Raw genomic sequence first — 14,633 nt, 5'->3', positions numbered from 1 at the left:
TGCTAAGGCCACTTCCACTCCTCTGCCTCCAGGTCTCAAACTCACTGCAGATGCTAGCTCCCTTTTGCCTAACCTAGCTTACACATGTTTGGTGGGATGTTTTTTGTACCTTGGATTCACCAGGCATGATGTTTCTTTTGCAATCCAACAACTCTCCCAGTTTCTTCAACATCCTCGGTCCTTTCATCGGGATGTTGCAGTCCATGTGCTTTGTTACCTCCGAGGGACCTCCTCATTAGGTTTGTTTTTCCCTTTTTGCAACACTCTTCAACCTTTTGCGTATATTGATGCTTCTTGGGCCTCTTGTCCAGATTCTCGCCGTTCTATCATCGGTTTTCGTATCTTCTTGGGTTCCTCTCTTGTTTTCTAGAAAATAAAGAAACAACCCACCATGGCTCGTTCATCCACCGAAGCTGAATACCATAGTATAGGTGTTGCCGTTTGCAAACCCCTGTGGTTATCCTACCTTTTGCGCACACTCAACTTTCCTTTTTGCACATCTGTTTCTTTCTGGTGTGACAACCAAGCCGCTATTCATATCATTGCCAACACTATCTTTCATGAGGGCACCAAGCACTTGGACATAAATTGTCACCTCGTCCGTGATCACTTGAAGTTGGGATTCATCCAGCAATCTCATGTTCTTGGGCTTGAGCAATTGGCTAATTCATTTACCAAGTCTTCCCCTGTTGGTGATTTTGCCCGTCTGTTCGTCAAGCTAGGCTTGACAAACCAAGCTCCATCTTGAGCGGGGGTATCACGATATGTAGCAGAACAACAGATTGCACACAGAACAGCGGATGAAGACGAATGTTGAAGATGAACATTGGACAAATTAGTTGTTGAGTTGGATGCTGAAATCGGACTGAGTTGGAAGATCCGCCATTTATTTTTACTTAAGCTTTGTCGTTATTTTTTTCATTATGCGCTTTCATTAGTTAGAAGTGCGTTTTTTACTCTGCCTTTTAGTTTGTTGGGTTAGTTAGGAGCAGTTATACTTTTTCCTGTATATACATTCTTTTATACAGTTTCTTGAACATAGATTACAACAGAAATGAAGTTTTTCATCTTCTTCTCTCAATTCTCTAAAATGTCTTCAACTTTCGTTTCCAGAAACCTTGATATTCTACATGAGTTTTGGCCTTAGCGAGATGAACGCTCAAGGAGAGGAGAAGAAATCTGATAATTGACTTATTGTTTTTAATTTTTGATAATGTAGAGGATTGATCAACACCTTTTATTAACCTAACTATGTTGAAATTTGAGGTAAGTATAGTTAATTAGATATATATATATAGGTATATATATTTCTATTGTACACTTGGTCGTAAATTGTTGAATTTTTGTTTGGATTACGTTATTGTCATGTGAAGTTGTTGTTGCATGGTCATTTGTAATTATAGTGTAAGAAAGACGGATGGATAATTATGTGATATTATATTTAATTATTGTGTGAAATTGAATTATGAAGTTATTGATGGGGATAATATAAACTGAGATAAAGAGATGGCTTACCTAACTGGGGGACTTACTGCAATGGTTTATGATGATATAATCAGTGACGAGCTGTGTGTTGTCAATTGATCAATAGAGATGACGTGCTATATCATATGAGTTGTGTATTGTTTGGTATGATTCATAATATAATATGTCATACGAGTTGTTTGTTTTGTGATATGATTGATAATGGGATATCATATGAGTTGTTTGTTGTGTGATATCGAAATAAAAGGATGAGATATCGTGATTGAGATGATGATACTTGGCAAAGACCATTGAGTGATGCACTCCAGTTTGGGTAAGCATGGCCTTATGGAAATAAATGATAACGTTGGGTATTATGTTGTAGATTGAAATGTGATTGTTGGTATGTGCTATTTTTTAAACTTGTTGTGGTTACATGGCAAACATATGTTGGTTTGTGTCAGTGCACGAAACTTGTCTTGTTGTCGTATGTGTATATACATATATGTATATATATAGGTTGATTAGCTATACTTATAGAGTAGGCAGCTCATTCTTTGTCACATAATTTTCAGATGATAAGCCAAAATGACTAGCCAAAATAAATCTTGAGCCCTGCCGCTAATCTTATTAGGTGGGTCAGCCATGACATTTGAAGCTAGGAATTCTAGCTATGTGACTACAAGATACACTAGTTTTTAACTGAGATTGCATTTTAAATTTTATAATAGCTAGAAACTTCATTATTTTTTTTGGGGGGGGTGTAGACGTGAGTAAATTAGTAGAATAATAAATATAAACTTTTGACGATGTCTATCATTACTTATGACTTATATATTACATTGATAAAAAAAAAATTATCTTATTCAATTAAAGTGAAATTTTTTAAAAGACGGGTTAATATGAAAGTATATAATAATTAGTGATAATTTAGTGTAGTGCTATAGAGGGTGCTACAAAAAGTCAAGGATAGGAAACCACAACCTAGCCTCCTACTGGGCCACGTAGAAGCAAAGAAAGCTATCAGGAGAAAAGTTTGGGTGAGCAACAACAACAGGGACTTGAATTACAAAATTCATCAGTTTTTCCATACTTCTCGCTCATATTCACTGCATCATCAATAGAGAAACGAGAGCCGTAAACTAAAAAAGACTCCATTCCATCATAAACCATCCTATCTGTACCACTTTCCTTTTTTTCTCTTCCCCAGTGTTCCCTTCCTCCTCCTTGCTCTTACCTCCACGATGGGAAACTGAGTTGGAGGCAAAGGGGTTTTCCTTTTCCTCCCCAAAGGATCCTACTAGGTCCACCATTATTTCCTCGATCACATGCTCATCTATACTTCCAATAGATATAGCTCTAGAAAAGCAAGAAAAAAAACAAAAAAAAAAAAAAGAATCATACCTAGAAGGGGGAGTAAGGAATACTGGGAACGCTAGGAAGAATTAATAGAAGCTGCAAAGAAATAAATAACGATCAATAATGAATATTGCTGGAAAAAGAACTAAAGGAGTAAGAGGGAAAAAATACTAAAAATTACCTCTAGGAATTCGAAAAAGAGTTGTATCACGAAAGATGCGCCCCCTGCCTTAAAAATGAAGATCGCCAAGCAGTCCCATTCGCTGAGGACTTGGCACTTCTCTCTCCTATTTGTCGCAATCAGCCAATCAGCAAGCACGTACTCCCCCAACACCGTCAAGTCTGTCCTATCATCTTATCTTTGGCAATTATCACTCACCTTTTTGCAGATATGCGTAAATCCCCCCAAATCCGCATGTGTGGGTAAGGCGTTTACATCTAATCAGCCCACCAGGACTTTCTTTCGATAGCCTAGCTGGCATAGCTAGATAGCTCAGCAGAATTTCCCCTACTAAATCCACGCGTTGAGAAAATTCTTCAGGTAGTGGAAATAAATTCTATTTCAGCAATCCAATACTAATCATGCACTACTAGAGTGGGGGCGGGTGTAGGAGGGATGATACCCCCTCATTTATCCTTTCCAAAGCCCACAATAAAAGGATGTGGCCCCCTATTTCATAGCGCAACAGAGCTTAGCTTATTGGTCCATGAGCAATATGTAAAATCCATAGTGCAAAGATTCATAACTAACTTGGCAAGCCCAGAAACAAGCCCAGTCTAGCAAGGTGACTCAACGAACATCAGGGATTCCATGTCACATGCGCTCTTAATATTTAGAGACACGTCATATTAAAAAAATTCCAACAAACTCCTTCTAGATTCATAATGGCTGACCTGACATCAAGAAGTAAAACAAATTTCGCTGAAATCTGGTTGACTGGACATAATTCATTCAAATAGTCATATGCTCTTCCAAATAAATCGAAATTATAATTTGTTTTTTTTAGTTAGCTAACTCACACATCTTTGAAATTGTGTATCATATGCTGCAACTATTTTCGAATTTTGCTCTCAGCCAGCCTATAAATAGGGGCCACTTTGCAGCCATAATGGTAACGAGCATCATTTACTTCCACACACTTTTCTCTTGATTTTTAGTAAGCTCTTTGCATACTTTGGCACTCCATATACTCATTTTCACTCACACTAATTTTTTTTTATCATTCCACATCACTTTTCACACCATTATTTTTACATTATTTTGAGTTTTTCTATTATTTATTCAATAATTCAAATATTGACCTAAACATTAGAGTGTTAACCCTTCCTTCGCAGATAGTCCTCCTTTGAATTTAAATTTTTTTTGAAAATTCTTCGACTATCTTGATACTACTAGACTAAGTACACATCATTAATTTCTATTATACTTTCTAGATAAGGTGATGGGCAACAAATTCACATGTGAAAACACTAATAAGCAAAAAGCTTTGGGAAAAAAAAAAAGAAAAAGAAAAAAACCCTCTAAGGAGTCAGGCTAACTACGTCTCTGCTTCTTTCAATTGAAGAAAAAGATTTTAAAGAATCGATCATCTTTTTAGTAGTTGATTCTCTCTCTCTTTTTTTTTTGGGACGGTAAATTTCATTAAAAAAAAAATGGTTGTGGCCCAAAAATAAGGGTAAAAGTTGTAACCCAATTTGAACATTCACAAAGCCCAACAAATATTGCAGTCTGGTTCTTGGCCCATTTAATTTGAGCCCAGCCCAATAGGATCTCGAACCCTAATTAGCAGATGCCCTATATTCTCGTCTTGTGCTATTTCTTCTTCATACGCTGACACTGCCAACAGCTGCCGCGTCCACCGTCGCCGTTCGCCGTTTTTTCCAAGTAAATTCTTGCTCTCTGTTGCTGCATTACTTTGAACTCGTGCTTCTCTTTTTTCTTTCTCTGTCTCTTTGCATTGTTCGGATTTTTTCGGAATTTTTCTAGTGTTTGTATATAATATATATGTTTAGGATTAGGATTGCTTGGATATGCAAAAAGAATATCTGGGAACATTCATTAGATGCTGACAGTTGGAAAGTGGTCGTCTTAGCGTGCATATAGATTCTTGTGTTTATTTGATCTGCATGTATATGCACTGATTTTGACGCTAGAAGTTGAATTTAACTTTAAGATTTTTATTATTATGTTAACTTTTGGATTTTGTATTCCCCTAATTTTATAATTATTTATTTAGTCAGCAATTTGAGGGAACGGAGAGGGAGGATACGAGATTAGGCTCGAGTTTACAATGTTGATCTTCCAGTTTTCAATTTCTAGTCTAGAGATGTAATAATAGTATTAATTTATTTAGAGGAGAATGGCAATTTAAATATTTGTAACTGATGTTTGGAAATTGTTATTTGTCAAACGATTTCTAATTGAATTTCTATTAGTTTTGGGATTTTTTGTAATCAACTGGTGGATTTAGATACACCGCACACGGTACAGATATAGTAAGTTTGCTTTCTGAGAAACACTAGAAGATAGTCCTTGGTTCTTACTATCTTGCTATGTTGAATATACTGTTGGATACCGGGAGCAGATGACCAGTTCCAGTTTCCTAGCACTTGATCCAACATGGATATGATTGTATTTAGAATGATGAAAACCTGAACAAAACTTGGTATGTTCAGACTGTATATCTTCGTAGTTCTTATGGGAACGAGTCTATAAATTTTTCTTTCTTCTCCTTTCTTTGTTAGAAGCTCAGTTATCTTATTTTAACTTTATGCCGTGTCTGACTGCTTTATATCTATTTCAGAGTCGGATTCTAGGGTGCTGCTGTCAAGATGGGTCGTGTGCGTACTAAGACAGTTAAAAAGTCCTCTCGACAAGTTATTGAGAGGTACTACTCCAAAATGACCCTAGATTTTCACACAAACAAGAAAGTCTTGGAGGAAGTAGCTATTATTCCGTCCAAACGTCTCCGCAACAAGATTGCCGGGTTCTCCACACACCTGATGAAACGGATCCAAAAGGGTCCAGTTCGTGGCATCTCGCTCAAGCTGCAGGAAGAGGAGCGTGAGAGGCGCATGGACTTTGTCCCGGATGAGTCTGCCATTAAGACTGATGTCATTGAAGTTGACAAGGAGACAATCGACATGCTTGCATCCCTTGGCATGGCTGAACTTCCTGGAGTTGTTAAGCAGAGTACTGAACCACAGGGATTGCCTGCTGGCCCTGCTTATGGCCGTGGTGGTGGTTTTGCGAGGAGATATTGAGGTTGATTGACGAACCTTCAATTATTTCTTGTCTAAATCTGCTCAAGAATTTATCCCTGTTTTTATGGTTTTGATTAGTTTCAACATCCAAACTAACTGTACTACGTGCTCGCTTAGACTAATGCAAAAGTAACATGGTTTATGAATGTGTTATTCTTTCTCCGTATAACCCTCCCATCTCCCCAGTAGTTGTGGACTTTCTATTTGTCCAGCAATTATCTCTGGGTATTACTTGGATACTCCCTGAATTTAGGTTAAAATACACAAATGTCCCTTGTTTTTTCTAAAATTATAGCTATACCTTTTGAGGTTATTAAACTTAAACAAACGCTTTTTGAATATTACACTAACACACCTCAAGGTGTGTAATTGAATTTTATAAAATATAGGGGGTGTTTGTGTAATTTCGATTCAAAAGCTTCAAACTTGTTGATGCTATATATTTATGTGGTAAAAATTCTGTTAATTTCGCCAAATTCTTGAAAATGCTTATTCTGGATTTTGATCTTTGTGGATTCCAGGTGTTTTTATGAATGAAGAAGAGTTTGGAAGAAAAAGGAGGATTTTGTTTTTTCGTTTTTTATACAAAAAGAGGTTCAAGAAACCTTCAGAGAATCCATGAAATTCAGGATAACTCGTGTCAACTGATTATCAAAACTTTGGTCCACAACAGCGCATACAACTTAACGAAATTAATTACCGGATGAAAATTGTATGTGGAGCCCTATTGGATGCAATATTGCCTTGTAAACAAATTAGAATTTTGAAAGGAAAAAGAAAATGGTTGGAAAGAGAAGAGTTCGAGTTGAATTAGAATTAGTCAGATTCGGAATAACGTGTACTAAATTTTGATTGGGAGATAGCTTGATGGGAAGATCGTATTTATATGGTATATACAGTTAAGGATTTACACCACTTTTATCTATTGACTAATGTCATCGATCGTTGCTAGACGACCATCCATAGTGACTGGTACTTTTGGATTGATGACTCAATCAAAGAGTGATTAATTACATATGATTTAATTAAAACCTAGAGTAAGTTAATTGTCGAATGAAGTTGTATACGAAATACGTACCCAAGTCTAGTTGAGGGTGAACCTATAAAGGCCACACAAAAAATGCTAAAGGTATTAAAAAAAAATTAATTGGAGAATTAATTTTTGATGGAGCATTAATTATTGTTAAAATTTAAAGGAGTTTAAATTAATCACTTTAATAATTAGATTATTTATTGAGATCTTATTTGACAGGAGACCTAAACACTTTTTGGCAATCACTTGTTCTTGAATCAGATGCGTAATCTCCTCAGAGTTTTTGGAGCAAACTACACGTCAGCTTAAATATGGTATCAAGGGTTGATGATTTAATGCCAAGGAATATGTGGAGTTGCAGAGTTTCGTGATAATAGAGAGAATTTTTTGGTATCTTGTTTATTGTCTTGTGCGTTTCGTGTGTGGAGGCTTCTTTTACAGACATGAGTAGAACTTTAGTAGTTTGAGTTTACTTTTATAGAGTTTGAACATTATGTGCTTTGAAATTGATCAGTTTCCTAACGAACTATATTCGAACATAATTTTTTAACACAATTGAATTAATCCAAAAAAAAAACTGATAGTCATCTAGCATCGATCCATCAAGATCATAAAACCTGAATTTGATATGGATTTACTGCGATTTATTATTTTGAACATATATAAAATAGAATTTGTTATGAAATTTAATTATTAGTCAATTTACTTTGAATTTTTAATTAGTAATTTATTCTAAACCTTTGATATCAACAATGGTTATAAATTCACTTTAATAATGTTTTATTTCATTTATATTCTGCAAGGAAATAACATCATTCTCATTGGTGGCATTAATAATAGAGTAGGATTTTGTCCAATATTCAACTTACCCTGATGCATGCTTTAATTAATAATTAGTGATATCATTCTTTTGTATATTATATTCATCATATAATACACTTAGTAGATAAAAAGTAGCCTGTTGATATGACTTTAAATGACTAGAAATATTTATGAAAATTGAAAGGATTTAGTTCCTAGTAATATTAGGGTGGAGGACAGGCTTTTGTATCTGGTGTTCACTCATCCAGTTGTAGCTCATGCTGCTCAACACCGAAGCCAAGTTCTCCAATCCCCTTGTCAGCAACATCTTAACGCCGCCGCCCACCTATCCCAACAGTTCGCCCTAAATGACTCTTCTTTCCTTGGGATAATCCTCTCACCATTGCTGCATTTTGTGACACTGATTCGGCATCATGTGTGGACACTAGATGGTCTTCGACAGGTTTCTGTGTGATCTTGGGTTATGCTTTGGTTTCATGGACGACAAAGAAGCAATCTATCATTTCTCGTTCTTCGGCAGAGTGTAGCAGTAGCAACAACGGAACTGTTTCTATAACGTGATTTGTCCCCAATTTATATAGTTTAGGTTACATAAAACATTCTTTTCGAAAGATCATCGGTCCTGGTAACAATTTAGATTACATAAGCATTCAACACTTAGCTTGATAGATCATCTTCCTGGTTACTCCATTTAAAAAAGGTCCTACGTTAAGTATTAGCAAGACTCTGAACATTGAAAATACTAGTATTACATTCAAATCGCATTGCTTGCGTCGCTTGCGTCTATGAATCGGTTTAAATATCTATGAGAAGACAACGAAACTTAATGGCAGATTGCAGAAACTGAGTAATTGTATCCTACATTCACCATCACCAAATTCTAGTGTCATAATGACCTTAAAGTTGTAACATTTGATTATACTCTAGTTTCCGGCCAAAGATCAAGAAAAATCATAATTAAATATCTCATAATTCAACGCCAATGCACGTCCATAGGCATTGAAAAACCTTTAAAAGGGTATGCTAAAGAGTAGGGGAAGTTTGGAACAAATGACCTTTAACCAAAGAGGTTCAAGGAAAGGCAAACGGCCCATCATAGTATTCAACAGTTCCCCATTAAGTCATAGGAGGGAAGAGAGAGCTCCAGCATTTCCTTTAAATTCGTCCACAATGTGGTGTAGAAAGTGAATCGTGGGTCATTCCTTAGTCTTCTTCCCTTTTGCCTCCTTCCCAGTGTTGTTTTTGAAAGGAATGAAAGATTTCCCACCCATGTAACCTCTTAGAGCCTCTGGTATTTCTACCCCGTCCTCCTTCTGGTTGTTCTCGAGGATGCAGCACATTGTCCTCTCAGTTGCTGTGAGGGTAGAGTTCAACATGTGGACGTACTCCTTGACCTTATCATTACTCTGCAACCATATTTGCAAGGAAATGATCATTTTGGAAAGAAAATGCTGAACACTATATAATTTCAATTTGAAATCACAAAGGAGCACTACATATCCCATTTCAAGGCACAAAACTTTGGTAGACTTAGCGAGCAAAGAGAATTTTGTTTAGCTCCGACTATTGATGCATATAATCTTTTTTCATGTTTTCTTCTAAAAGGCCACCCACAGTCTGACATTGACAATAATGTGTAACCATAAAAATACAGCAAGAAAAAGCTAACTCCACCTTCTTTTGTCCAAATCGAATTTCCAATCTTCTGGACTGATAGTCAGTGCAGTTTGAGCAGGAAACAAGTTCTCTATATGCCTGTGATGCTGGAAACCATCCTTCCAAATCGTACTTCTTTGCAGCAGCATCATTCAGTGCACCAGAGACAATAGCTACAACTTGATAGGGAATATTTAGCTGCTCACAGAAGTTATTTCACTGACATCAATACTTTTGCAGTCTAAAATCATGGGAGAAACATTAGAAGAACAATTTGTGATAACTGAATCAGCATAGATATGCTAAAGTCTTTTGGCAAAATACTCTTACTTCTATCCAGAGGTGCAGCATTGTTACAAGTAACAGCTATTACTCAGAGATACAAATATATGAAAAAGACGCGGAAGATACCAGCTTGTAGAAATCCTCGGAATTTTTCAGCATCTCTTCGTGCATCTCCCAGGAATCATTTCCATTTGGACTGGTTATACAGAATTGTTCCACCTTTTCAAATTGATGAACACGGAAAATTCCCAGAGTATCTCGACCATGCGACCCGGCTTCTTTACGGAAGCACGATGAATATCCAGCATATCTGACAGAACTCAGAATGTCAATCAAATCTATAGACAAAAGAGAAGGGGGGAAAAAGATACAACGAGAAAACTGTTATGTTGCTTAAATATAACAATTTGAAGCCAGAAGTAAACTACACGATGTTGAGCCAAGGACATTTACATAGATCCCATACCTCAGAGGCAGTTGTGAAGGGTGAATCCAATCATCTATATGATACGCACAAAGTGGTTGTTCAGCCGTTGCAATCAGATATTTGTCATCTCCCTCTCCAGTAACCTGTTAAAAACCACCAAGTCAAGCACATTAGCAGCTCCCAGAAAGTCTAAATGATTATGCTTAAAATAGAATTATAGACCAATTGTGCATATAATCAAGAGTATTATTCCATGAAGAATCCGGATTTGTACAGGGGTGCTATGAGATTGCAGTAGAACTGGACTAACTGATTTTTTTACTGTTCACCAATGGCAAGCAACTAGATAACATATGTATGGAGATCACACGCTAGACAAACTTAGTGTTGCGTCAAAGTCCTATAGTAAACAATTTCATCCTCAAACTTATCACCCAAAGCAATGCCTTTCTCCAAATTTTGAATTACTGTTGGAGACTATCCTATATCATTGCATGCTTTACATACCTTCAATTGCTCCCTCTTTGTATTAGCGTCATTTGCTCAATTAAAAGAAATAGTTCAAAGACAAAGCAGTTCTTTTTGGGCTTAATAGTTTGGAAGTGTGGGAAGGAAATAACAGGAATATCATGCAGTATATGATTTCTCAAAGATTGCCACTTCATCCTATCCTACCCTTCTGAAAGACAGGCAGGAGTTCTGGCAAATAGTGCCACTCTGACAAGAAAGGATGACATGTTCAGTTTTGCCGTGTTCCTTTTCAATTATACTTTCTCCATATTGACATGATTACTCACTTTATATTACAGGAGGTAAGTTTTACCTCCACCCCCTGTAATTTTTTTTATAACTAGGAATTCATGCATTTGTTTAATGCTGTGCTTTATTGATAGATCAGTTAGCACTTCAATTCCCGAGTGGGAAAAATGAGCAGAAACACAACTGTGAACAGCTACAAACACAATTAATAACTCAACTAATGCAGGAGAATAAGCTAGTAAGGTTGATATCTGCAGCTTAGGAACTGATAACATCTGAACAATATCTTAATGCAAAGTGCAAAGCAGCACGCTAAAGAAAGGCATGCCAGGGTTCTACTAAAATGAGATAGGATATTGTCTTTCTATATATTTCTTCAGTGAGACACTTAAACAAAGTTCATCTTTATGCACAACACAAGATCTTTGTAACTCTCTTTCATTTAGAAATAGTAGTACCAAGCTACTGAACTAGAGAAAAAGTTACCTTATAAAGTTCTTCATCGAACTGAGCCAATTGAGCACATTTAGCCATAATATCTTTCCTCATGAAGAAAGGAGTTTGCAGTGCAGTAAAGCCCCTCTTCTCCAAAAAATCAAGACCAAAGTTGATTAAAGCTTGATTAAGTCGTACACCATCCCCTTTCAGATAGAAGCCTCTGCCTCCAGCTATATTTGCACCTAAAATTCAAACATGCTATACATGAAGCAAGCTAGATACCACAACAAGAAAGTTAGAAAACAAAAAGTAAGACCAAGGAATGGGCATTCAGCTACTCATTGCTGAACCTGCAGGAAAAAATTTTCGTGTTCACATCAGGTTGAAAGGGTCAAATAACAGGAAAGTGGGGAAAGATCACAACTGGTAGCTGAGACCCTACGAACTTGACTTGTGGTACTAATTTGTTTTCTTCCTCTTCATCTTACAGTTAAACAAAATTTAAGTCCAGATACTACTGCGGAAAAAGAAAGCAACAGCAGCAGAAAGCTCTGAGGCTCCCCTTAACACTCAGTTACTGCGATCCAATTTCTCTGAGCTCTCGCTTACATGTACCCATGGATGGCTTCAGATTGGCTTAACAAGATCCCTGGCACTCTCTCCACAAGGATAATACTTAGAAATTTTACAACATCCCCACACTTTTCTAGACTGCCCTTACAAACCAAATATCCAATTCATCATGGATATCCATAGTATGACTTCAGAAAAATGAAAGGCAAAATCATATTTTTATCCTGTAACTATAGGTCATTAGCACTTTTTGGTCCTCTAACTTACTCAATTTACATATTTAGTCCTTATGATGCATTTAGTCCGAACATCTCACATTTTTTGTCCTTTTTTGGCAAATTTAGTCTTTTCATCCACTTCACATTGGAGTAAATCTCATTTTCGGTACTATAACTATAGGTTGTTAGCACGAAATCTATCACCACAGAATAAGAATTAAATTTGCTAAAAAAGAACCAAATGTGAGATGTCCAGGACTAAATTCGTATAAGAAAAGGACTAAATGTGTAGGTGGAGTAAGTTACAGGACCAAACGTGCTGCCGACCTATAGTTACAGGACAAAAAATGTAATTTTCCAGAAAATAAATGAAAAGCATTGAGCACCTTTCTTTATATCTGCAATTCCAAGAAGCTCAACAAGCTCCACATGATTCTTCAGCTTTGGTGCAGTCCACTTCTCTCCCCATGACCGAATTATGGCGTTGTTTGCCTATAAAACATCTCATTATTCATAGCATATATCATTCATCAGGGGAGCATGGAAGTCATATAGAAGAAAAGCACCTCATACACACCTCATCGTTGCTGACAGGGACTGAATCATGCACAAGGTTTCCAATAACTCCCACTCTAGCCTGCACTGCTGCAAGAGCCTCCTGCACCTCTGCCTCCTTCTTTACTGTTAGTTCCCTGTTTTCCTCTGTACTTGCAATCATACCACTAGCATCTTGTCCCGACTTCCAAAACCGTAGAAAATCCAGTCAACATCCAATGTATAAACAAGAGGAACCAACAAAATATAGTTGCCTTAAAATTTAGATTCAGAACTCTCATGTCAACAGTTTCTGTGAGAAAAGAAAGGACATTAAGTGTTTATGAAAAGAACAAGGAAGTCCCAAGCTACCTTGGCTTTACTATCAAATTATCAATATAATATTACAATTTTTCTAAGAAAAAGAGCGAAAGACATAATGAAAACAAAACAAATGCATTTCTAAGACATTCTAGTTTCTTAAACATCCTATTCTTCTCTCCAAGAAGAACGTTGGTTGTAGAAGCATTATAGGAAAACAAACAAACCAAAACACTCACAATTTTGAGGCGGGCAATCTCTTTGCTAATCCTGTTTCGATCTGTCCTCAAGCCATCCAACTCAAATTGGCCTACAACCATATCAAATCGAAGTTATATGTCTGATCATGACAGAAAACAAGGTTTCCCGGCACAATCTCAAAATAGAAAGTAGATTTGCTAATTACGTTGCCGCCAAACTTTGTCAAGTTCAATGACCTCATCAACAAGATCAACATTGGCAAATCGACGGCGTTGAGACTCCCGAATTTTCTCGGGGTTGCCGCCCTTCTCTTCACGAAAGAGATTAATGTCCAACATACTTGTTCCTCTCTCTTTTTTTAGCTCCTTCCGCCTGCAGTTTGTAGACATGAAACAAAACAATATTGTCTAGAAAGGAAAACAAAATGTAACAAGTAGATAGAAACAACTAACACAGAGTTGGGGTTCACATTCATATACATAAAACCATTGAAATTTACAAAATCAAAAATCAAAATAGAACAAAAGGAAATGCCTCCAGCAAAAGCAAAGCCAAGTGGGATTGACTGCGCAAACCAGAACAACAAACCCATCAAATAAAGAAACCCATATACAGATACAACGCATTACATCCAAATTAAGTGCACATATAAATGGTTGTTATGAAAATGTCAAGAATCATAAAAAGCTCTCATAGATGCAAATTTAAGAACCACCGGCAATGCAAAATAAAAAAGAACGAGTGAGGAGAAGAGACGTTTACCCTAATCCAGAGAGAGATAAGAGGAAATAGAAAACGTTAAAGAGAAGTTGCCAGTTGACGATGATGAAGAACGCTGAGTAAGAGAACGAGAAGGCAGCGCGAGGGTTTTGAAAGCATAGACGGCAGGATTTTTAATTTCCACTCTTACCCCTTGAATTTCTGGTATATGCAATTTAGCCCAATTCTATTATTTTTCACAATGGTGCATGTTGTCAGCAGGTTGCCTTGTTGGATTCTCTATTTTCTAAATTTAAAAATTAACTATGTCAAATATTAATGGCATAACGTGAGTATAATTTTTTCTAAAAATATTCAAAAATACTTAAATAATTGTTTTATTCAAAAATTTTTAAATAAATAAAATACACAAATAATAAATAATTTTTTATATTTTAAAATATATTATAAATAAGATTACAATATATAAATAAGAAAATCACATTTTAAAAAAATAATAAATAAAAAATTAATTTAAGGTATTATTGACGCAATAAGAGAACTGGTGTAATGATTTTGA

At 36.3% G+C, this 14,633-nt stretch overlaps 2 protein-coding genes across 2 annotated transcripts; one reads left to right on the top strand and one right to left on the bottom strand.

Moving 5' to 3' along the window:
* On the top strand, positions 4,595–6,240 carry LOC105161000 (40S ribosomal protein S17). The gene is made up of 2 exons (XM_011078546.2): positions 4,595–4,708; positions 5,628–6,240. The coding sequence occupies exon 2, from the start codon at positions 5,656–5,658 to the stop codon at positions 6,085–6,087; it is 432 nt and encodes a 143-aa protein (XP_011076848.1). The 5' UTR covers positions 4,595–4,708; positions 5,628–5,655; the 3' UTR covers positions 6,088–6,240.
* On the bottom strand, positions 8,751–14,258 carry LOC105160998 (serine--tRNA ligase-like). Its single transcript, XM_011078545.2, has 10 exons — positions 14,117–14,258; positions 13,560–13,726; positions 13,393–13,463; positions 12,876–13,037; positions 12,685–12,790; positions 11,556–11,749; positions 10,350–10,453; positions 10,010–10,193; positions 9,617–9,796; positions 8,751–9,348 (listed from the first exon to the last, which is right to left on the bottom strand). Exons 2-10 carry the CDS (start codon positions 13,690–13,692, stop codon positions 9,139–9,141), a joined length of 1,344 nt encoding a protein of 447 aa, XP_011076847.1. The 5' UTR covers positions 13,693–13,726; positions 14,117–14,258; the 3' UTR covers positions 8,751–9,138.

Source organism: Sesamum indicum, linkage group LG4 (assembly GCF_000512975.1).
Source record: "Sesamum indicum cultivar Zhongzhi No. 13 linkage group LG4, S_indicum_v1.0, whole genome shotgun sequence".
NCBI classification, from domain to species: Eukaryota; Viridiplantae; Streptophyta; class Magnoliopsida; order Lamiales; family Pedaliaceae; genus Sesamum; species Sesamum indicum.
Note: the sequence above shows the minus strand (reverse complement) of the source record. Positions and strands in the feature narration are given on the sequence as shown.

Excerpts from the sequence above, each read along its gene's own strand:
- LOC105161000 (XM_011078546.2), top strand. The coding sequence starts at position 5,656 with ATGGGTCGTGTGCGTACTAAGACAGTTAAAAAGTCCTCTCGACAAGTT.
- LOC105160998 (XM_011078545.2), bottom strand. The coding sequence starts at position 13,692 with ATGTTGGACATTAATCTCTTTCGTGAAGAGAAGGGCGGCAACCCCGAG. Across the intron at positions 13,464-13,559 it reads TGACAAAGTTTGGCGGCAAC|GCCAATTTGAGTTGGATGGC; the intron begins GTAATTAGCAAA and ends ATATGGTTGTAG. Across the intron at positions 9,349-9,616 it reads TTCGATTTGGACAAAAGAAG|AGTAATGATAAGGTCAAGGA; the intron begins GTGGAGTTAGCT and ends ATATGGTTGCAG.